This window comes from Lissotriton helveticus, chromosome 9 (genome assembly GCF_964261635.1).
Source record: "Lissotriton helveticus chromosome 9, aLisHel1.1, whole genome shotgun sequence".
NCBI classification, from domain to species: domain Eukaryota; kingdom Metazoa; phylum Chordata; class Amphibia; order Caudata; family Salamandridae; genus Lissotriton; species Lissotriton helveticus.
In genome coordinates, this window is record NC_136070.1 from 482,111,776 (window position 1) to 482,136,649 (window position 24,874).

Sequence of the window (24,874 nt, forward strand, 5' to 3'; positions counted from 1 at the left end):
TGTATACACTGAGTGTATCTAAGGTTATATTAGAGTCTGAAGAGGTTTATCGTATTAGCACAAGAATGATGTCAAATGAGATGTCATCAGTGATGTCATCAGTGATGTCATTTGAGATGTCATCAGTGATGTCATCAGTGATGTCACTGACCATGTCATGAATGATGTAATATGTGACATGATCAGCAGTGGATTGCGGGTGCACGATATATAGTTAGTGCAACTAACTATATATGGAATTTCAATGGTTTTGTGTGAGTAAAATAAGGTTTTTTAAATGCTAATTCCTAACTATATATGGTCTATAACCTATGGTTTTTTCAGTGAATTTTCAAGGTTTTGTAAATGCTAATTCCTAACTATATATGGTCTATAACCTATGGTTTTTTCAGTGAATTTTCAAGGTTTTGTAAATGCTAATTCCTAACTATATATGGTCCATAACCTATGGTTTTTTCTGTGAATTTCATTGGTTTTTTAACAGCTAATATCTGTAGCTGTAAAATGTATTCTTCTTTAAATCCAAAAATATATTTTATATGTTTATGAATAATTTTTTTTTTAAATATTTTTTTTTCTTCGTTCCCGCTTCGCAAATCGGGAAGCTTCCCGTTAGCTGACCTTGATGCCGCGAAATAGACCGCGAGCCGGTAAACGTTTCTTTACCGCAAGTGCCGCGTTACAAAACAACATCGTGACGCCTCCCGTCCGCATGACGTTTCACGTTGTCGCGTGATACGTCATATGACGTACTACGTTAGCGAACTGGTACGCGAAGCGAGTCGCAAAGCGCAGGTTTCTGGAAGCAAACCGGGAGGCCCTGCAAAGCGCTTAACGTAAACACAGCAAGTCATGTGACTTGGTAATAACACTTTTCATTGGTTCATTTCACTTTTGGTTTCCTAATGATGTAAGACTAGGTCATATAATCTAAAATGAACACTTTTGATTGGTTGAGAACTCTTGTTTTTCCCAAATGATGAAAATCCCTCCTTCTTTCCTCACTCTGACTTTCATCATTGTGAGAGAAAGACCCTTTGTGATCACTGAGCAATGGCTTCTTTAGTAGCTTCAGCTGGTGCTTCCCCACCACCTCCACCACATCCAAGGAAGAGTGGACCACCTGCTCAAGTTATAATTCAACAAGAAGAAGAAGAAGAGGAACAGGAGGACGAGCACGAAGAGAGGCAGTTTTTGCCTGAGCAGCCCAGGACGTCTCACCGGAAAGAAAACTTCATTTGGCAATTTTTTAAAATTCCCAAAGGTCAGAAAAAAGTAAATGCAAGATACGTAACTTGCCTTATATGTCAAGATAGACTGTCCAGAGGGACCAACAAAAAATACAGTTTCGGAAACTACACAATGCATCGCCATATGACTAGGTGGCATCCTAACAACTACAGTGCTGCACAGTTTCGGAACGACCTAGATAATCTCCCTATTATGGCCAGAAGATCTGTTGTACCGGAAGTAACGGGACCAGAGGGCAGGGAGATGGTGCCAAATATACAAATGAGATTTGGTGAAGTAAAACACACCTGCGTATTTTGCGATGGATTCATTTCCTACGGAGAAAGAAGCATCACTCTGATCAACAGAGCTATTGACTATCATATGCAAGTTTGTCCGAAACGCCCAAAATAATAAATACTTCTTTTTTTTGTTTTGTTGCTCCTGTTGAGCCCTTTACAATGAATCGTTTTCATTGCCCCCTCCAAGAAAAACCCCCAAAAATATAAAACTGTTCCGAAAAATTCAAAAACAGTAAAAAAATGTTCAGAAAAAAAAAAAAAAAGTTCTTTTCAGAACTACCTCCCCGTTATTAAAAAATTGGTACAATATTTGGAACTGTGCCAACCTCTATTTCTCTTAGTTCGCTTCCTAGTTCGCTCGCCGGTACGCGAACTGGAAGCGAACCAAAAACAGTAAGTATAAGGGAGGGAAACACACACTTATGTTAAAATAAAGACAGCTATAGGGGAGTAAACTAGAGATACTATTACCCGTAATCCACTGCTGATGATGTCACATATTACATCATTCATGACATGCTCAGTGACATCATCAGCAGAGGATTGCGGGTTTTTTGACAACATGCCTTATCCACGGTTTAATAACGCTGCCTTTTGCTTTATATAAGTTTTCAAATTGTATGAAATATATACCAATAGGTCGTTATGAACCTTTAGGTAGTGCTTTTCTTCATGAGGTCTGGTCGCTTCCATACACATACAGATGTTTCAAAGATGATCAAGAAGTTTATCTGAATGGAGAGGAATGCACTGAGACGCCAGATCATTCACTAATGTGTAGGCACATACAGTTACACGGTTCATGCAACAAACACCGACCAAATATGGCTTGCGTGTTGCAAGGCACGCCAGTTCCTGCTATCATCCCCACGTTCAAGTTGTTGGAAAATGGTAGTTATTTGATGCTCAATAATGAAGATTGTTCTGAGTTAATTAAAAGTATTCCTTTTATCATAACAGTAAGTGAACGGGTTATTTGCTGCAGAAATGTTCTATTTCCTCCCACACATGAACATAGGGAGTTTTCAATCTGGCCACAAATACCAACCTTGGGACACGTTTCAACGGCATGGCAAGAATAAGAGCTCTTTTGTCTCAGAGAGAGGTGGCCTTGAGTTCGGCCCGTGAAACTTTCGTACTTCACATAGCGAACACCCGTACAGAGGTGCACACCCTTTTCAATTAAGATTTGCCTTTCAATTTCAGCAACATGTTTCCGACTATCTTTAACGCATCCTCCACAAAGTCCCTGACACACTTTTTTAAAGTTGTTACCAGTGGCCTCGTGACTTCATTTCAGAAAATCTTTGGAGTCATCCCTGCTTCCTTTCATTGTATTTTCTGCACTCTGGTTCGTGGATTGGCATTTTTACTTGCATTACCAGCGGACGCTCTTGTGCTTTTTTACATTTTTAAATATGGATGTCCCTCCTATGCAACCTGCGACCCTGCAGCTGCTGACACTGTTCCGCAATCGCATGCTAGAATATTATGGCACAATGCCGTTGGCGATATTAAGCACGGCATATGGATTATCTTTTCGGTTCTCCTACTTCACCTGTATCCAGCCTGTATTTCACTGCCTGACCTGTGATTTCGATTGGGCCATTGATTTGTGTCTCTGCGGACCGGTTTCTCCTGACGTCGACTTTAATCAGCTGATGACTCCTATCATTACTCACGAGTTGGTTTGTCCTGGCGAAAGGATTATGGCTGTGGCATTGATGCATGGACTACTTGGTCCCTGGAATTTACTGGCGGCAGCACAGTCTTTCTTGGAACAGAGCTTTCTTGAAAACCCACCGAGCTGTCCTCTGATGGTGATAGAGGATCCGGTGCTGGGAGAGCACGTATGTTCTTTTCCGCTTTTAAATTGGATGGCTGAACTGTTTTCGGATGAAGACGGTGACTTCCAATTGGAGGCTGTTGCAGCTTATTTTGCATACACAGTTATGTCATAGACCTTTTTCATGTTTGATATGCTGAGTACTAGCATTTCATTGACAATTCATTAACTTATTTGTCAAGTTTTTATTATTTACCTTGCCTATTGGCTTAAGACTCGATAAAGTACTTGGCTGTTTTATTTTTCTTTAGCATTAAATTTTCCTAGTTTTTAATGCTTTACCTTGCGGACCGTCCACATATAAACTTGCAATATGCTCTCATGAGATGGCACTTCTATTATCTTATTCAGTTCGTTTCCGGATCATGAGGAGGTGTCATCTAGGTCCTGGATATCTTTACACCGTGTTAAGTTAGCATGGGCTCATTACCGGTTTAAACGCCATTTTTCCTTTTTTGCAACTTCTGCACACGACACTTAGTTGTTGCTTTAGCTTTCCACCTAGTAGTTCATCGTGGTTTACATGAGAATAATATGTTATTGGTCTACTATCTGCTTTACTTGTTAAACTATATCTGTACAGCGAGTGCTAAAGTTTCAAGAACAACACGATACAGAATTGTTATGAGGTCTGATCTCCACGACTTCATACTCATAACATAAGTGCAACTTCTGCCAATTCTGGGCATGAGGCGGGTTTTATATTGCTTTGCCGAACACACATACACAACAGTTGATGCGGTTCACATGAAGAGAGAGCTGGTGTATGCTGATGTGATTCCTTCAAATCTAAGACACTAAAGTATGGGCACGCCCTAAACCAACACAAAGAGACCTTCTTAGCAAATAATATAATATGTGTATTAGGGAGGGTGAGATATAAGCAGCCGCGGGCCGTGGAGGGAGTTACGGTGAGGCAGGGAGGCGGGGAGGGGGAGAAGCAGGGTGGAGCCCTCTCTACCTTGCCCCTCCCCCTCCCCGCCTCCCTGCCCCACCGTAACTCCCTCCACGGCCCGCGGCTGCTTATAAGTGTTGCTAACTCTTATTCATTTACAGCATGTTAACATACTGTCACCATTCGCTTTTTATGTACTAGTAACTATGCTGGTAATTTTGCTACTGATAATATGTGTACTTGTATTCTCCACCCTGCTTCTCCCCCTCCCCGCCTCCCTGCCTCACCGTAACTCCCTCCACGGCCCGCGGCTGCTTATAAGTGTTGCTAACTCTTATTCATTTACAGCATGTTAACATACTATCACCATTCACTTTTTATGTACTAGTAACTATGCTGGTAATTTTGCTACTGATAATATGTGTACTTTTATTATCTAAGGTACTACGCCTGAGAAGACGGCATTAGTAAATAAACATTTCAAATACACATCTGTTCTTCTTAACTCCATTTTCTGGTTTCTAAGAAATCTATAACGACCGACTGTTCATGAGTTCCACGTATCCTGAGGTACTATAAGTTCATATTCTGGATTGTCTAAACATTGAGAGTTTGTTATATCCAATGTGACACTGTACCTAGCTTGCTAAGGAGTTTTTGATTACTAACGTGAGTTTTGGGACACCCTAATTCGCCGAGGTTCCAATCCTCTGTCCACAGTTCTGTGTGAGAACAGAAACCCTGCGACAGGGGCACCCCCGACCCTTGCTGGAGCTTCATCACACTTGCGATACAACTCCAGCAATGCATTCGCCGAGGTTCCAATCCTCTGTCCACAGTTCTGTGTGAGAACAGAAACCCTGCGACAGGGGCACCCCCGACCCTTGCTGGAGCTTCATCACACTTGCAATACAACTCCAGCAATGCGCCACCTTTACGGCACAGATACATCACGCATCTGTGCTGTTTTTGCCCCATGATGCGCCGCATTGTAAATGCAGCACACCATAGGTGACGGAACAGCGGCACAGAATGACTAACACATCCCTGGTGATGCGCCAGTCATCATAAATGTATCCCTATGCTTCTTATCTTGTTAGAGATGAACCGCCATATATATCATCAAAGTTTTTTGCATTTCCTAAATAGCGAACTTTAAGGAATAAATAGCGATTCTTTACCATTCCTAGTTTGCGATGAGCTATTTGCTAATTAGCCGAATGTAGCCCAATGAAGCCCAATGTAGCCCAATGTAGCCCAAAGATGGCCGCCAGACACACAAAAAAACAAATGTAGTCCAAATATCAGCCAGATGTAGCCCAACTATAGCCCAGTGACAGAATGACCAATCAGCTTCGCAAACCTCCGTTACGCGAAGCGGAGCGCTGTTACAGATATATATCTTTTTTTGAACGTTAATTTCTCAAAATCCACTGGAGCACATATATTGAGACCTAGCAAAGGCACATCGGGCTACCAGTCCCTACAATTTTGCCAAGTTTCGTGCAAATCCATTCAGCCGTTCGATTATTATTATTATTTTTTTTTTTTGCCCCGCGGGGCCCTTTTAAAACCTCCACATCAAACCTAGGGGGTCAGCGAGGATCTACTATTCCCCCTTATGGTCATTTGCCCCTTCGCTTTGGCCTCCTCTTGTCTCTCGATCCTACCGAGAGACAAGATGGCGGCCGCTACGGACTGTTTGGAATGTTGACAGACGCCAGAGAACCAATCAGCTTCGCTTCACAAAGCTCCGTTGCGCGAAAAGTACGCGTCCTGGGCCGCTGCCCGGTCCGCTGTTACAGATATATATCTTTTTTTAAACGTTAATTTCTCAAAATCCACTGGAGCACATATATTGAGACCTACAAAAGGCACATCGGGCTACCAGTCCCTACAATTTTGCCAAGTTTCGTGCAAATCCATTCAGCCGTTCGGGCTAAAAGTGAGGCCAACCGCCCTATGGAAAACTCAATGTTAAAAACACGTTTTGGGACCCCCCTTTTTTCTCGGCCCCCACTGGACGAACCCCCCCCAAATTTTCAAGGGCTGCTCAGAAACAAAATGTGCCATTTTCCTGAAAATTTCAGCCAATTCCGTCCACAAACGCCAAAGTTATTAGACATAGAATTTTCAAAAAACCCATAGAGAAAAAATCCTAACTATATATACCTACTGGCGACCGCCAGTAGGTAATATATATATATATATATATATACATATATATATATATATATATATATATATATATATATATAATAATATATATATATATATATATATATATATATATATATATAATTTATTTATTTATGTATTTATATATTTCATTATTGAAGGCCACCTTGTGTTGTGACCTAAAAACTAAGCAGAATTAAGGATTAATGTAGCAAGTAGCACTAGATAAGTCTTCGAAAATATTGAGACCTAATTTAATAAAAATGCCTTCCCCAGCCATGCCATTAGGTGTGCCCAAACCAGATTAGGGTGGGGGCAGGTTCAGTATATAGAATTAATGTTAGACTTAATAGGTACGTAGCCTGTGCTAAAGGATGTTATCACTGAAAATGAAACAGGCGCGGCCAACAAATATAGGAGCGGTGAGGTGGGTGGTGGGGTAGAAGTCGACAGACGATGGGGTCGGTAAAATTAAATAAAGAGATAAATAAAACCACTTACCTTGCGCTTGCCACATTGCCGAGTTGGCAATGTGGTGAACGCAATGTTAGTGGTTTTATTCCTTTTTTTATTTAATTGTACCTATCCTGGCATCTGTCAACTCCCCCACACCACCGCTCCACCACTCCATCGCTCATACCTGTGCTGGCTGCGCCTGAAGTGAAATAACATTTTTGGGGACATTTTCAGCAGCGAAGTGGTCACAAAATGTCCATTGAGGAACAGTGGGTGTTCAACAAAACTCTGAGCATATGATGGAGTGTCTAATACACCTGTGAGTGAAACATACTTCGTCGTGTTTGTATCGCCCTGAAGGAAACAGGACCTCTCAAAGGTTTAATAGAGGTGTAATGGGGGTTATACAATTTGAGTTGAACAATTGAGAGGGTTGGAAAGAAGCGGTATGACAACATTGTGATGAAATGCCACTGTATCATAATGACGTGGTGCATGAGTCATCATTTTCACTCAGCAGTTGCGATTGGATTGGGAAATAATTAGGGCTGCTACATGGGGCCTGATGTATTAAGATTCCCAAATCGTAAATTGTATCAGATACCTTGTAAATTTCTAAACAGAAATCTACTAAAAAGCGTTTGGTAGAAGCAGGTGCAATTTGCACACCCAATTCTAGCGAATGCACGTGAACCAACCCCTGTTTTAATAGTTTGATTTACAAAGTACTGATTTGTAATGGACTGCAATTCCACCTATCTTATTAGTATGAATGAGGTGGGTAGCAAATTGAGACCCTTCAGGCTTGGTTAAAGTCACAGGCATGGAGGCTAGCTGGGGTTAGCAAACGCCATGTCTGTGACTGCTTCTAATTAAAGCAATTTTGTTTTTATGCAGTCCGTTTTCCTAAAAGAGTGGGATACATTTAAAAAAGAAAATGAATACTTTTATAAAAAATAGCATGTTCCTAAAACATTTTTTTTCGACATTCCTAAAGAGGAATGAGGCCCTTGGGAACCCAGTGCTTTCCACCACTTTTGAAATGTATGTTGCACGACCAGATCGCAAAACATGAATAAATGAAAGAATCTGTATTTGGAAGGGACGTTTTTACACACCCCTTCCAAATAACTACTCTGGGGCAGATTTACAAGCCCCTTGCGCCACCCGTACTTCACTGTTCCCAGGTTAAAAATGACGCAAAAGTGTTGCAAGGGGCTTGTAAATAAGCTCCTCTGTATTTATTCTAAAACCCAAATTCCGATTCGGCAACCTTACTGGATCGCAATATGGTTTTGGCACATTCAAAAAAGCCATTTTGCGGTCCCAAAGCGCCAAATTTGACCTTCCCGATCATAAAATCGCCTGATACATCAAGCCCACTGTTCTCCCCAAATAACGTTATTTTACTTCTGTCGTCATTGCCGTACTTCTTTCATCTACCTTTCCCGTGAACCACAGTCTCATTCTAAGCAAAGGATTAATGACCACATATAATGCGTATTTCACACTGTGGCTGTAGGCTATGGGTGTTACTTAATTTTAGACTAGCTAAGGGCGGATTTTATTTTGTGTAGTAATTTCAATATTTTTGGGTAGTATTTTGCTCTGTAATGGGAATTGCCGGAGATAATGCAATTGCCATACGTATGCAGTAATAATGCATTTGCCACCACCAGCAATGTAATGCTAAGCTGTTTTCTCCACTTACAAAGCAGTTAAAAGGTAACTTCCCATGGATGGTATACTTACTGCCTTTTCCTAGCAAGGACCACAATGTTTACCTTTTTCAAAGCACTAGACTAACACAGATGTGAAGTTTTCCTGATTTTAAAGAGGAGATGGACCACGTGGGCCTCATCCATGTTTACATCAGTATCTTATGGTAAAGAGAAAGAGCATTGGAAGCACGCAGGCTTAAACTCTGGCTGTTTCCCAGAAAAAAAAATATTTGTAAAATCCGTTTACTATGTTTCAGTGTTAATTGTTCCATAATGGCCTCATTTCAAAGAATTGCCACATCAAGGATTCCTTGGGTGGCTGTGATGGCTGAGCTGGTGCAGCAGCCCCAGGGTGGTCATCTGAATCTGATGAAGACATCTTTCAACTAAAAGGGAAACAGGATAGGCGAGCAAGACAAATATGTCTACTCTCACCAAAGTCCAATGGTGAAATAAAGCAAAAAGGATGGAATTTTCTTCTTCCAAATAAAGAAATCCATATGTATGAATCAGAATTCTTTCTTAGGGTGTGCTTCCTCTCCTGAATCTCCTGCAAGTGTCTGGTAGGGTTATTGTGAGACCCTCCAAAATACTTCTGGGCTTATTACAAGTCTGGCGGTGCATGGGCTGCCAAACTCACCTGGGCACGGCGGTGGCAATCCTCCGACCTGCCCAATTAGGACAAGGGTGGTTGGGCCACCATGACACCACTGCAATCGCCACTGATCAGAGATCCCTGGTGGTGGTACACTTTTCATGGCGGTGCGACCACCATGAAAAGTGTGGCAGTGAGGAAACAAATGAGGCCCTACAGGCCCCCTGGTTACTCACATCATGTGGATGCACACGGGGGACATTTCATGGGCACCAGTACTTGCATGACATGGACTGCATCAGTCCATGTCATGCAAGCACCCCCTTTTTTCTTGTCCCCTGCTTGACGGATCACCCCAAAATTTTCCATGCGCAATCTCGGGAAAAAGAAAGTTCTTCAAATGGCACCAAAGTTATTCATAGCACTAAAATAGCATTTCCTATGGAAACACAATCCTAACGATAAGCACCCAAGAGTGACCGCCACTGGGTAATCTATATATATATAGGATACTCATATGCTCAGAGTTTTGTTGAACCTCCACTGTTACTCAACGGACATTTTGTGACAGCTTCACTGCTGAAAATGGCCCAAAATGTGTATTTCACTTTGGGTGATAACATTCTTTAGCACAGGCTACGTACTGATTAAATCTAACATTACTGCTATATACAGAACATTCCCAAACGTAATCTGGATTGGGCACAACACAAAGTGATTCTCAGCCGAGATCCCAATGCCTCGTAACTGTTTGCCTGAATAAACCTGTGGAACCTTTACCTGCAGACCTGGTGTGGCTCGTCTTTTTTGCCTTGAATCGGCGAAAATCTCTGTGGAATATGAACATATATATATATATATATATATATATATATATATATATATATATATATATATATATATATATATATATATATATATATATATATATATATATATATGTATATATATATATATATATATATATATATCCAACAAAACTAATTTGCCTGGAAGAAAGAGGGGCCCACTAGCAAGGTAAAGGTTTCAACATTTAATTCTTTGTCAGGAGCGCACCTTGCGAAATGGATGCAAAAACAGCAAATTCAATGAAAAGTCAGCCTGACGCGTTTCGTATTGCTACTTCTTCAGGGGCACTGACTAGAACTTCAAGGCAGCCATTATTTAGGCAAAACCACGGCACAAGTACCCGCCCAGGTGGGCGTTGCCGGTCGCAGGGCTTCATGGTACCTGTAGTGTAATGTCCTGTCCTCCTTCAGTCAGAGATCTGCCTTGGAGCATACTGTTGATGAAGAGGTGAGACCACAGTGGGATATGCAGAGTCACATCACAACTCCGCAGCTGTCCATTATCCCCAACAAGTGCTCCTTGCTCCCAAATCGGTGGCGTTATTAGGCGTCTCCGTGGGGGGCTGAAACAGCCCCAGGGCTGACCTCCGTGGCTCAGGCACGCCGCTGAAATATCCAAAACTAGTTTGCCTGGAAGAAAGAGGGGCCCACGAGCAAGGTAAAGGTTTTAGCATTTAATTCTTGGAGGGCTTGGGGGGGGTAGCCGACCGTAGGGAGGTTCCCCACCCGGCCGATTTGGGAGGGCTGTGTGGGGGAGGGGGTTTTTAGTGGACCCTTTGGTAGTTTCTTTTTGGGCTCCTTCCTAGTAGGTTTTTGGAGCCCAATACATAAAGCCCATTGTCCCCGCCTCCCAGCCACCATTTTAGGTTTGGTGACCTGGTGGCTGGGAGGTTAGATAGCTAATTTTTTGTGGTATTCTAGTGTAATTGTTTTGAGGCATATTATTCCTTTAGCGTTTAGGTTTTTAATTGCTTCAATTTGCGATGGAGGATCATCGGGTGTTGGAGGCTATGCGTTTGTTGTCAGAGGCCAGAAGAATGGATTTGCTTGTCGGCGGGGGGCGGCGCATCCTCAGCGCCAGGCCTCTGCCGGTGTTGCGGCGGCCATGGCGGCTTGCTCATCGCCATGGAAGCGCAGGGCGCATCAGGTAAGCGAACGGGGACGGTCCCGTACTCGGAAGCCGGCCCCTTCTGAGGCAGCGCGTGTTGGTGCAGGGGGCGGGGAGGCTCTTAGTGTGTCGCGCGACCTTCCGTTGGGAGTAGTGGAGGCGGAGGGCATTTTTGCAGTGGCGGCAGCTGGGTGGGAGGCGTTAGCATCTCGCCCGACGGTTTTTGACCCTACTGTGGAGGCTTCTGCGAGGGCTGGCGGTAAGCGGGGGGGTCGGAAAGCGGGCAAGAAGCGCTCCGTTTCCGACCCTGCTGGCGACCGTCAATTCGTGCCGAGAGAGGTCGTCTCATTGCGCGGTGCGCGTAGGGGCTCAGTGCACATTGGTGATGGTCGGGGCACATGGATAGCGAGTGAGGACCCTTGTGGGGTTCTGTTAACCCCTGTGGAGCAGCAGGTAGCGGAGACACAGTTTGTGGGTGAAGAAGGTTTTGGCAGAATGGAGCCAGGTGGTGTGGGGGGGTTTGAAGTGTGGGAGCTTCAGGGTGGACAAGTTTTTTCCTTTGCTGGTGAGGGGGCTATCCAGGATACTGAGGAAGGGAATTTAGGCAGTCCTTTACTGTTTTCTACTCCTGGCTCTGCAAAAGGTGTCTCTTTATCAGCAGTTGGGAGCACGAGAGGTGATGAGGAATGGGCTCAGGTTGGGGAAGGGAGCTCTTCTTTGAGGGGTTTTTCTTTGTCTAGTGTAGGACGGCCTGGGGTGTGTGAGGCATTCAGAGTGGGGCCACCTGGGTCATGGTCATCATCATTGAATGAGAATGTGGTGGAATTTGTTCCCAGCTCTTGCCCCCCGAGCGGTAGAGATTTGGCGCTAGTTAGTGGTATACAGGATTGGCAAGGTTTAGATTCTTTTCTTTCGGGGTCTGACAGTTTGCGGATGAGTAAGTTGTATGCCAGTCTGGTGGGCACTGCATAGATAAGGCGGAGGCAGATAAAGGTAGGGGTGTGTCACAAGTAGCGAGGACAGGGGCAGTAGAAGGAGCAAAAAGTTGGGGTCCAGCTTCGGCTGTGGTGACAGCCATGCTAGATTGGAGCGATGGTGAGGAAGTAGGTGGTTCTGCCCAGTGGACAGGTGCAGGTAGGGCTGTGCATTTTAGTAGGGTAAGGAGGAGGTCAGCTGGTGCTATTTTTCCTAGGCAGCAAGGTTTCGAGGTGTCGTTGTTGTCAAGGGATCCCAGTACACCAGTCCAAACTTTTTCTTTTCAGCCTTTGGAGCGGCACGGCGGCCCGGACTCGGTAGGGCGTTGCATGGCCCAATTTCGCCGAGGTGAAGGGAGGATTGAGCCTAGCGCTCTCCGTACCACCGAGGGAGCCCATCGCGGTTAGTACACGAAAGTCCGGCGCGACCTCACTGACTCGAGCTTCAAGGCAGGCATTATTTAGGCAAAATCACGGCACAAGTACCCGCCCAGCGGCGTGCCTGAGCCATGGAGGTCAGCCCTGGGGCTGTTTCAGCCCCCCACGGAGACGCCTAACAACGCCACCGATTTGGGAACAAGGAGCCTTTGTTGGGGATAATGGACAGCTGTGGAGTTGTGATGTGACTCTGCATACCCCACTGCGGTCTCACCTCTTCATTAACAGTGTGCTCCAAGGCAGACCACTCACTGAAGGAGGACAGGACATTACACTACAGGTACCATGAAGCCCTGCGACCGGCAACGTCCACCTGGGCGGGTACTTGTGCCGTGGTTTTGCCTAAATAATGCCTGCCTTGAAGCTCGAGTCAGTGCCTCTGAAGAAGTAGCATTCCGAAACGCGTCAGGCTGACTTTTCATTGAATTTGCTGTTTTTGCATCCAATTCGCAAGCTGCGCTCCTGACAAAGAATTAAATGCTGAAACCTTTACCTTGTTTGTGGGCCCCTCTTTCTTCCAGGCAAACTAGTTTTGGATATTTCAGCGGCGTGCCTGAGCCGCCGAGGTCAGCCCTGAGGCTGTTTCAGCCCCCCACGGAGATGCCTACAACTCCACCGATTTGGGAACAAAGAGCCTTTGTTGGGGATAATTGACAGCTGTGGAGTTGTGATGTGACTCTGCATACCCCACTGTGGTCTCACCTCTTCATTAACAGTGTGCTCCAAGGCAGACCACTCACTGAAGGAGGACAGGACATTACACTACAGGTACCATGAAGCCCTGCGAACGGCAACTCCCACCTGGGCGGGTACTTGTGCCGTAGTTTTGCCTAAATAATGCCTGCCTTGAAGCTCGAGTCAGTGCCTCTGAACAAGTAGCAATACGAAACGCCTCAGGCTGACTTTTCATTGAATTTGCTGTTTTTGCATCCATTTCGCAAGCTGCACTCCTGACAAAGAATTAAATGCTGAAACCTTTACCTTGCTCGTGGGCCCCTCTTTCTTCCAGGCAAACTAGTTTTGGATATATATATATATATATATATATATATATTGTCGCTCCAAGGTTGTCCACCTTTGAGTAGCTCACGAGCAGCAGCTTGATTTATGTGTAGGTGAGGACGGAGATCCGCTTGTAGATGCCACTCCGTAATGGATCTGCCCGACGCGTTTCGAAGCTCCATATGCTTCTCTTCAGGGGCTTTAATGGAAGCGGTGCGCGCAACCGCTAACCCACTTCTCCATTTTCCATATGACACACCCACAAATGGGAGGCTCAAATAAGACTGTGTATTATGGGAGGTGTGGTGCGGAAAGCACATAATCAAGTCCTGAATGGACCCCGCAAGTGGGTCCGTCCTCGATCCCGTGTACGGCTGCTGTTTCACTTCCGTGACCCCCAAGGATGAAGGGGTGGTGCATACTCCGCGGCTGGACGTATATATATATATATATATATATATATTACCTACTGGCGGTCGCCAGTAGGTATATATAGTTAGGATTTTTTCTCTATGGGATTTTTGAAAATTCTATGTCTAATAACTTTGGCGTTTGTGGACGGAATTGGCTGAAATTTTCAGGAAAATGGCACATTTTGTTTCGGAGCAGTCCTTGAAAATTTGGGGGGGGTTCATCAAGGGGGGGCCGAGAAAAAAGGGGGGTCCCAAAACATGTTTTTAACATTGAGTTTTCCATAGGGCGGTTGGCCTCACTTTTAGCCCGAACGGCTGAATGGATTTGCACGAAACTTGGCAAAATTGTAGGGACTGGTAGCCCGATGTGCCTTTTGTAGGTCTCAATATATGTGCTACAGTGGATTTTGAGAAATTAACGTTTAAAAAAAGATATATATCTGTAACAGCGGACCGGGCAGCGCTCCAGGACGCGTACTTTTCGCGCAACGGAGCTTTGTGAAGCGAAGCTGATTGGTTCTCCGGCGTCTGTCAACATTCCAAACAGTCCGTAGCGGCCGCCATCTTGTCTCTCGGTAGGATCGAGAGACAAGAGGAGGCCAAAGCGAAGGGGCAAATGACCATAAGGGGGAATAGTAGATCCTCGCTGACCCCCTACGTTTGATGTGGAGGTTTTAAAAGGGCCCCGCGGGGCAAAAAAAAAAATAATAATAATAATCGAACGGCTGAATGGATTTGCACGAAACTTGGCAAAATATTAGGGACTGGTAGCCCGATGTGCCTTTGCTAGGTCTCAATATATGTGCTCCAGTGGATTTTGAGAAATTAACGTTCAAAAAAAGATATATATCTGTAACAGCGCTCCGCTTCGCGTAACGGAGGTTTGCGAAGCTGATTGGTCATTCTGTCACTGGGCTATAGTTGGGCTACATCTGGCTGATATTTGGGCTACATTTGTTTTTTTTCGTCTCTGGCGGCCATCTTTGGGCTACATTGGGCTACATTGGGCTTCATTGGGCTTCATTGGGCTACATTGGGCTACATTTGGGCTCCAACATATATATAGGCCAATGTAGCCCAATATATATTTTTCAAAGTTAATTTTCGTAAAAACCACTGGAGCAAATATCTTGAGACATAGCAAAGGCACATCGGGCTACCAGTCCCTACAATTTTGCCAAGTTTCGTGGAAATCCATTCAGCCGTTCGAGCTAAAAGTGAGTCCAACCGCCCTATGGAAATGAAGGAAATGAATGGGTAATTTGTAATTAGCAAATAGCTCATCGCAAACTAGGAATGGTAAAGAATCGCTATTTATTCCTTAAAGTTCGCTATTTAGGAAATGCAAAAAACTTTGATGATACATATGGCGGTTCATCTCTAACAAGATAAGAAGCATAGGGATAGATTTATGATGACTGGCACATCACCAGGGATGTGTTAGTCATTCTGTGCCGCTGTTCCGTCACCTATGGTGTGCTGCATTTACAATGCGGCGCATCATGGGGCAAAAACAGCACAGATGCGTGATGTATCTGTGCCGTAAAGGTGGCGCATTGCTGGAGTTGTATCGCAAGTGTGATGAAGCTCCAGCAAGGGTCGGGGGTGCCCCTGTCGCAGGGTTTCTGTTCTCACACAGAACTGTGGACAGAGGATTGGAACCTCGGCGAATTAGGGTGTCCCAAAACTCACCTTAGTAATCAAAAACCCCTTAGCAAGCTAGGTACAGTGTCACATTGGATATAACAAACTCTCAATGTTTAGACAATCCAGAATATGAACTTATAGTACCTCAGGATACGTGGAACTCATGAACAGTCGGTCGTTATATATTTCTTAGAAACCAGAACATGGAGTTAAGAAGAACACATGTGTATTTGAAATGTTTATTTACTAATGCCGTCTTCTCAGGCGTAGTATCTTAGATAATACAAGTACACATATTATCAGTAGCAAAATTACCAGCATAGTTACTAGTACATAAAAAGCGAATGGTGACAGTATGTTAACATGCTGTAAATGAATAAGAGTTAGCAACACTTATAAGCAGCCGCGGGCCGTGGAGGGAGTTACGGTGGGGCAGGGAGGCGGGGAGGGGGAGGGGCAGGGTGGAGAGGGCTCCACCCTGCTTCTCCCCCTCCCCGCCTCCCTGCCTCACCGTAACTCCCTCCACGGCCCGCGGCTGCTTATATCTCACCCTCCCTAATACACATATTATATTATTTGCTAAGAAGGTCTCTTTGTGTTGGTTTAGGGCGTGCCCATACTTTAGTGTCTTAGATTTGAAGGAATCACATCAGCATACACCAGCTCTCTCTTCATGTGAACCGCATCAAGTGTTGTGTATGTGTGTTCGGCAAAGCAATTTAAAACCCGCCTCATGCCCAGAATTGGCAGAAGTTGCACTTATGTCATGAGTAGGAAGTCGTGGAGATCAGACCTCATAACAATTCTGTATCGTGTTGTTCTTGAAACTTTAGCACTCGCTGTACAGATATAGTTTAACAAGCAAAGCAGATAGTAGAGCAATAACATATTATTCTCATGTAAACCACGATGAACTACTAGGTTGAAAGCTAAAGCAACAACTAAGTGTCGTGTGCAGAAGTTGCAAACAAGGAAAAATGGCGTTTAAACCGGTAATGAGCCCATGCTAACTTAACACGGTGTAAAGATATCCAGGACCTAGATGACACCTCCCCATGATCCGGAAACGAACTGAATAAGATAATAGAAGTGCCATCTCATGAGAGCAGATTGCAAGTTTATATGTGGACGGTCCGCAAGGTAAAGCATTAAAAACTAGGAAAATTTAATGCTAAAGAAAAATAAAACAGCCAAGTACTTTATCGAGTCTTAAGCCAATAGGCAAGGTAAATAATAAAAACTTGACAAATAAGTCAATGAATTGTCAATGAAATGCTAGTACTCAGCATATCAAACATGAAAAAGGTCTATGACATAACTGTGTATGCAAAATAAGCTGCAACAGCCTCCAATAGGAAGTCACCGTCTTCATCCGAAAACAGTTCAGCCATCCAATTTAAAAGCGGAAAAGAACATACGTGCTCTCCCAGCACCGGATCCTCTATCACCATCAGAGGACAGCTCGGTGGGTTTTCAAGAAAGCTCTGTTCCAAGAAAGACTGTGTTGCCGCCAGTAAATTCCAGGGACCAATTAGTCCATGCATCAATGCCACAGCCATAATCCTTTCGCCAGGACAAACCAACTCGTGAGTAATGATAGGAGTCATCAGCTGATTAAAGTCGACGTCAGGAGAAACCGGTCCGCAGAGACACAAATCAATGGCCCAATCGAAATCACAGGTCAGGCAGTGAAATACAGGCTGGACACAGGTGAAGTAGGAGAATCGAAAAGATAATCCATATGCCGTGCTTAATATCGCCAACGGCATTGTGCCATAATATTCTAGCATGCGATTGCGGAACAGTGTCAGCAGCTGCAGGGCGGGAGGTTGCACAGGAGGGACATCCATATTTAAAAATGTAAAAAAGCACAAGAGCGTCCGCTGGTAATGCAAGTAAAAATGGCAATCCACGAAGCAGAGTGGAAAAAACTAGAATGAAAGAAAGCAGGGATGACTCCAAAGATTTTCTCAAATGAAGTCACGAGACCACTGGTAACAACTTTAAAAAAGTGCGCCAGGCCCTTTGTGGAGGACGCGTTAGAGATAGTCCGAACCATCGTGCTGAAATGGAAAGGCAAATCTGAATTGAAAAGGGTCTGCACCTCTGTACGGGTGTTCGCTATGTGAAGCACGAAAGTTTCACGGGCCGAACTCAAGGCCACCTCTCTCTGAGACAAAAGAGCTCTTATTCTTGCCATGCCGTTGAAATCTGCTCCCAAGGTTGGTATTTGTGGCGAGATTGAAAACTCTCTATGTTCATGTGTGGGAGGAAATAGAACATTTCTGCAGCAAATAACCCGTTCACTTACTGTTACGATAAAAGGAATACTTTTAATTAACCCAGAACAATCTTCATTATTGAGCATCAAATAACTACCATTTTCCAACAACTTGAACGTGGGGATGATAGCAGGAACTGGCGTGCCTTGCAACACGCAAGCCATATTTGGTCGGTGTTTGTTGCATGAACCGTGTAACTGTATGTGCCTACACATTAAAGAATGATCTGGCGTCTCAGTGCATTCCTCTCCATTCAGATAAACTTCTTGATCATCTTTGAAACATCTGTATGTGTATGGAAGCGACCAGACCTCATGAAGAAAAGCACTACCTAAAGGTTCATAACGACCTATTGGTATATATTTCATACAATTTGAAAACTTATATAAAGCAAAAGGCAGCGTTATTAAACCGTGGATAAGGCACGTTGCCAAAAAACCCGCAATCCTCTGCTGATGATGTCACTGAGCATGTCATGAATGATGTAATATGTGACATCATCAGATATTTGCTATTAAAAAACCATTGAAATTCACTGAAAAAACCATAGGTTATAGACCATATATAGTTAGGAATTAGCATTTACAAAACCTTGAAAATTCACTGAAAAAACCATAGGTTATAGACCATATATAGTTAGGAATTAGCATTTAAAAAACCTTATTTTACTCACACAAAACCATTGAAATTCCATATATAGTTAGTTGCACTAACTATATATCGCGCACCCGCAATCCACTGCTGATGATGTCACATATTACATCATTCATGACATGGTCAGTGACATCACTGATGACATCACTGATGACATCTCAAATGACATCACTGATGACATCACTGATGACATCTCATTTGACATCAATGACCACATCACTGATGATATCATTCATGTGACAATACAATGCATCTCCTCACATTTTAATATAACCTCTGTTTCACCCAGTGTTAAATACAGAGTATAATTTTTGAAACCATTGACACACCAATACTAGTTACTACATACGTACTCACTGATTCCTACGTCTACACACACATTCACTCATTCACCCATACAATCATTCATACATACAATCACTCATCTTTACAACACTATCATATGCACTCATACACCTATACAGACACTCACACTCTGCCACTCATCCATGGAGTTACTCACACACCTAGTCAGTCCTGTAAAGAATCAATCACACTTCCATTTTCTTGTCTATACAGTTAAACATAGAGCACCTTACATTTTCAAACATATACTAACACATACTTACCTTGTTATACAATCATTGATACAAGTACACATTGATCTGCACAGAGTCACACACCTCCCAGCCAGCCACACACACACTCAGTCTCCCATACAAATACTTGGACAATCAATCAGTAACCCATATAGTTAATCATATAGCTACTGATCAACACATGCAGCAGTTTACAGAACAACAGACATAATGATGCACAAATTAAGACACTTTAGTCACTAACCCATGCACTCAGTGAGACACATTTAATCACTCACTCATACATTCAGTCATGCACCTACTAAATCCTTTGTCCAGACACTTATACTTCCACTCATTCTTCAATATGTAAGACACATTTTAACTTTACAGAAACATACAGTCACTGGATGATGTCATCAGTGATCTCATCAGTGATGTCATTTGAGATGTCATCAGTGATGTCATCAGTGATGTCATTTGAGATGTCATCAGTGATGTCATCAGTGATGTCACTGACCATGTCATGAATGATGTAATATGTGACATGATCAGCAGTGGATTGCGGGTGCGCGATATATAGTTAGTGCAACTAACTATATATGGAATTTCAATGGTTTTGTGTGAGTAAAATAAGGTTTTTTAAATGCTAATTCCTAACTATATATGGTCTATAACCTATGGTTTTTTCAGTGAATATACATATATATATATATATATATATATATATATATATATATATATATAATATATATATATATATATATATATATAATTTATTTATTTATGTATTTATATATTTCATTATTGAAGGCCACCTTGTGTTGTGACCTAAAAACTAAGCAGAATTAAGGATTAATGTAGCAAGTAGCACTAGATAAGTCTTCGAAAATATTGAGACCTAATTTAATAAAAATGCCTTCCCCAGTCATGCCATTAGGTGTGCCCAAACCAGATTAGGGTGGGGGCAGGTTCAGTATATAGAATTAATGTTAGACTTAATAGGTACGTAGCCTGTGCTAAAGGATGTTATCACTGAAAATGAAACAGGCGCGGCCAACAAATATAGGAGCGGTGAGGTGGGTGGTGGGGTAGAAGTCGACAGACGATGGGGTCGGTAAAATTAAATAAAGAGATAAATAAAACCACTTACCTTGCGCTTGCCACATTGCCGAGTTGGCAATGTGGTGAACTCAATGTTAGTGGTTTTATTCCTTTTTTTATTTAATTGTACCTATCCTGGCATCTGCCAACTCCCCCACACCACCGCTCCACCACTCCATCGCTCATACCTGTGCTGGCTGCGCCTGAAGTGAAATAACATTTTTGGGGAAATTTTCAGCAGCGAAGTGGTCACAAAATGTCCATTGAGGAACAGTGGGTGTTCAACAAAACTCTGAGCATATGATGGAGTGTCTAATACACCTGTGAGTGAAACATACTTCGTCGTGTTTGTATCGCCCTGAAGGAAACAGGAACTCTCAAAGGTTTAATAGAGGTGTAATGGGGGTTATACAATTTGAGTTGAACAATTGAGAGGGTTGGAAAGAAGCGGTATGACAACATTGTGATGAAATGCCACTGTATCATAATGACGTGGTGCATGAGTCATCATTTTCACTCAGCAGTTGCGATTGGATTGGGAAATAATTAGGGCTGCTACATGGGGCCTGATGTATTAAGATTCCCAAATCGTAAATTGTATCAGATACCTTGTAAATTTCTAAACAGAAATCTACTAAAAAGCGTTTGGTAGAAGCAGGTGCAATTTGCACACCCAATTCTAGCGAATGCACGTGAACCAACCCCTGTTTTAATAGTTTGATTTACAAAGTACTGATTTGTAATGGACTGCAATTCCACCTATCTTATTAGTATGAATGAGGTGGGTAGCAAATTGAGACCCTTCAGGATTGGTTAAAGTCACAGGCATGGAGGCTAGCTGGGGTTAGCAAACGCCATGTCTGTGACTGCTTCTAATTAAAGCAATTTTGTTTTTATGCAGTCCGTTTTCCTAAAAGAGTAGGATACATTTAAAAAAGAAAATGAATACTTTTATAAAAAATAGCATGTTCCTAAAACATTTTTTTTCGACATTCCTAAAGAGGAATGAGGCCCTTGGGAACCCAGTGCTTTCCACCACTTTTGAAATGTATGTTGCACGACCAGATCGCAAAACATGAATAAATGAAAGAATCTGTATTTGGAAGGGACGTTTTTACACACCCCTTCCAAATAACTACTCTGGGGCAGATTTACAAGCCCCTTGCGCCACCCGTACTTCACTGTTCCCAGGTTAAAAATGACGCAAAAGTGTTGCAAGGGGCTTGTAAATAAGCTCCTCTGTATTTATTCTAAAACCCAAATTCCGATTCGGCAACCTTACTGGATCGCAATATGGTTTTGGCACATTCAAAAAAGCCATTTTGCGGTCCCAAAGCGCCAAATTTGACCTTCCCGATCATAAAATCGCCTGATACATCAAGCCCACTGTTCTCCCCAAATAACGTTATTTTACTTCTGTCGTCATTGCCGTACTTCTTTCATCTACCTTTCCCGTGAACCACAGTCTCATTCTAAGCAAAGGATTAATGACCACATATAATGCGTATTTCACACTGTGGCTGTAGGCTATGGGTGTTACTTAATTTTAGACTAGCTAAGGGCGGATTTTATTTTGTGTAGTAATTTCTATATTTTTGGGTAGTATTTTGCTCTGTAATGGGAATTGCCGGAGATAATGCAATTGCCATACGTATGCAGTAATAATGCATTTGCCACCACCAGCAATGTAATGCTAAGCTGTTTTCTCCACTTACAAAGCAGTTAAAAGGTAACTTCACCATGGATGGTATACTTACTGCCTTTTCCTAGCAAGGACCACAATGTTTACCTTTTTCAAAGCACTAGACTAACACAGATGTGAAGTTTTCCTGATTTTAAAGAGCAGATGGACCACGTGGGCCTCATCCATGTTTACATCAGTATCTTATGGTAAAGAGAAAGAGCATTGGAAGCACGCAGGCTTAAACTCTGGCTGTTTCCCAGAAAAAAATATATTTGTAAAATCCGTTTACTATGTTTCAGTGTTAATTGTTCCATAAGTCATATTGTTTTTAAATTAAGGCACTATCAAACAATGCAACCCATTCATAAACTTTTTCATTTACAGCTATATAGGAGGTAACGTGCCTTTATGATTGTTATACAAGACTTATATGTGTTTTTTTGGCTTAGATGTAAACCACAACTGCCCACCCTTACACCACTGGAAACTGTCTTTCCCCCCTAGAACAAAACTACCGAACAGAACAAAATTATCGACGGGCTAAATACTTCTTTGGAGAAACTTGAAAGAATTAAAGAGAAAGCTGCTAAGAAAGTGGTCAGCTTGAAAACCGAGTTGGACTACAGCGAGCTGGAGACGAGAGGAGAAAAGGCGAGGGCTCAGCACATGTTGGAAGCTGTCACTAATGAGCTGCAGACTGCAAAGAGAGCTCTCGAGGAAGTGGCGAGGAGAGAAAAGCAGGTGAGTCACTTCTCTATTAAAGTGAGTCATTAGGATCTTTTAGCAACTCCAGCGAGGCTGATTGAATGGTTTTGGTGATTGAGGTGCCCATTAGTTGTAATTTTGCTAACATGGCGGGTCCTTGAGGAGTTTTAAGAGACTATTAAAAAAAATCCCCCAAAATACTTTTTTTTGTCCCATAGAAGTTGTGAACTGTCTTTGAGAAGAATAGGCTTAAATCTCTTCAGAAAGATGACAGGACTGTATTATTAACTGGTATTTAATTATAAGGTATTGTCAATACCTGTGAAAACTGGGCATGAGCGCATTCATGCGTATTTCATCTAATGGCGGCTTGGTGTGGAAAGGTTTTTCTAATGCGAATGGTCTAATAACAAAAGGACATGATGTTATGAGGTTGCTAAGGTGTTAAAACACTCTGGATAGAGGAATAATTGTTATTTTTTTCTCCTTTCAAACCACAGCTTGTTGACTTTAAAGACACCATTACTAGGATGATGGGATTCAACATTAACACGTTGGCCGTGCCGGAGCACGAGATCATAGGACAGCTCAAGAAGCTCCTTCGTTCCCATGAACCGCTTAACACTACTTCCAATGACAGATCTAAGTTACCCTATGGCTTAAGAACTGGCTTTGAGAATCCACACCACAATGTATCATATGTGTCGACGTCAAGCAAGCCTAGATTTTAGTATGGGTCACTCTGTGTTGAAGATCTTACTCGCCAGTGTTGCAATGATTGACAGCCAACATCCAGCTGCAAATCTTAAACCCTGATTAGAAATAAAGTTCCCTCCTTCAGGACACCACTAACAAATGTATCCATCTCTGCTGTTGGGATTTAATGGGTAAATAACACAGGGCCTGATTACATGCAATAAGTTGTTAAGCCTCCATGAACTCTGTTATACTGTGCTTGTATTTCTTGATATTTTATCCTGCTATGCCTGCCTCAGTTCTAAGTTTAATATCGCTTAAGCCTTGTTTTTCATTTTGCAGCCATAAATATGATTATATATCTTAGGTTGAGCCCGGATGCTATCATTGATATTCTTTCTCATTATACTATCTGATGTTAAAATTTAGGATACATTGATGTTTTTCTTCTGTATACTCAATAAACTCATCTTTTGAAACTTAAAAAAAAGGGGCCTATTACGATGTTGGGTGACCGTCTTGGAACTGAGATCGACTGACTTCTGGTCGGCGGTCCTGAACTCCTGATTAGGATGCGACCGAACACTGTTCAGTCGCATTCCGACATTTCCCTATGGTAGCATGAAAACGGCCATAAACCGGCCGTAGTACATGCTCCCATAAGGAAATGGGAGGTGGTGTTAATCCCTACGCCCCGTGGCAGCACCTTGATGTGCCCCCTCGGCCCCCACCAAGGGGCTGAGCACCCAAGGGGGCCCTGCCTGGGGCCCCCACACATGCTTTCCAACAGGGCTTATATGTCAGAAAGGCTGGCTTGAAAACCCTGCCGGAAACCATGCATCGTAATCCCAAGGGCAGAAAGACCGGGCTTCTTGAGTCCTTTGGTAGCCAGCTGGATGACCGGCCGGTTTAGTTTCCGACCGCCAACATTGTAATGCAGCGGTTGGAAAGTAAACCGAAAAGCTGCCCAGAAACGCTCCAACCATCAGTCGGAGCCTTACCGGGCTGCATCATAATTGGTCCCTTAGAGTGAAGTGCTAATGGTCAATTCTCTGATTTCAGGAGGAAGTGTTAAATACCGAATAGAATCCACTTTAGATACAGTTTGATGTCTGAAATTACACTGTTGGATTTCCATTCCAAATTAGGTATTACTACTAAATTCAAAATCTGGCCTGGCTATCCCTTTATGTTTTGCATGATGTAATACAGCTCTTATAGCTCTTACAGTCACCAGCAATATAATCAATGTTTTACTGTACTGTCTGGATAGATTGCAGTTATTGGTATTGTTAATCAGCACTTGACATCATTAATGCTTAGTATTGACTTACCTTATTGCCCAATTGCAGTAAAACCTCTTACTATGACTCAAAACATGCTTGATATCCTCCTTGAAGATGGTACACATACATCAGTCCTCGAGCACCTATATCCCTTGCCACGAGTCAGGCCTGGAGTGCTGTACTCATTTAAAAAATAAAGTGAATATGGAGAGATGTTGGTGTGACTTGTCTCTTAGCAGATATGTGCTCCTCT

General features: G+C 42.9%; 1 protein-coding gene across 2 annotated transcripts in view; it reads left to right on the top strand.

Annotated features, from left to right (window-relative positions):
• LOC144781452 (coiled-coil domain-containing protein 170-like) overlaps positions 1 to 23,825 on the top strand; it is a 782,697-nt gene extending 758,872 nt beyond the window's left edge. For both annotated transcript variants that reach the window (XM_078660314.1, XM_078660315.1), the window contains 2 exons: positions 22,439 to 22,675; positions 23,140 to 23,825. In XM_078660314.1, the coding sequence (XP_078516440.1) occupies positions 22,439 to 22,675; positions 23,140 to 23,370 (468 nt within the window). In that variant the 3' untranslated portion in view covers positions 23,371 to 23,825. The remainder of the gene's footprint in view (positions 1 to 22,438; positions 22,676 to 23,139) is intronic.
• Positions 23,826 to 24,874: the final 1,049 nt, after the last annotated feature.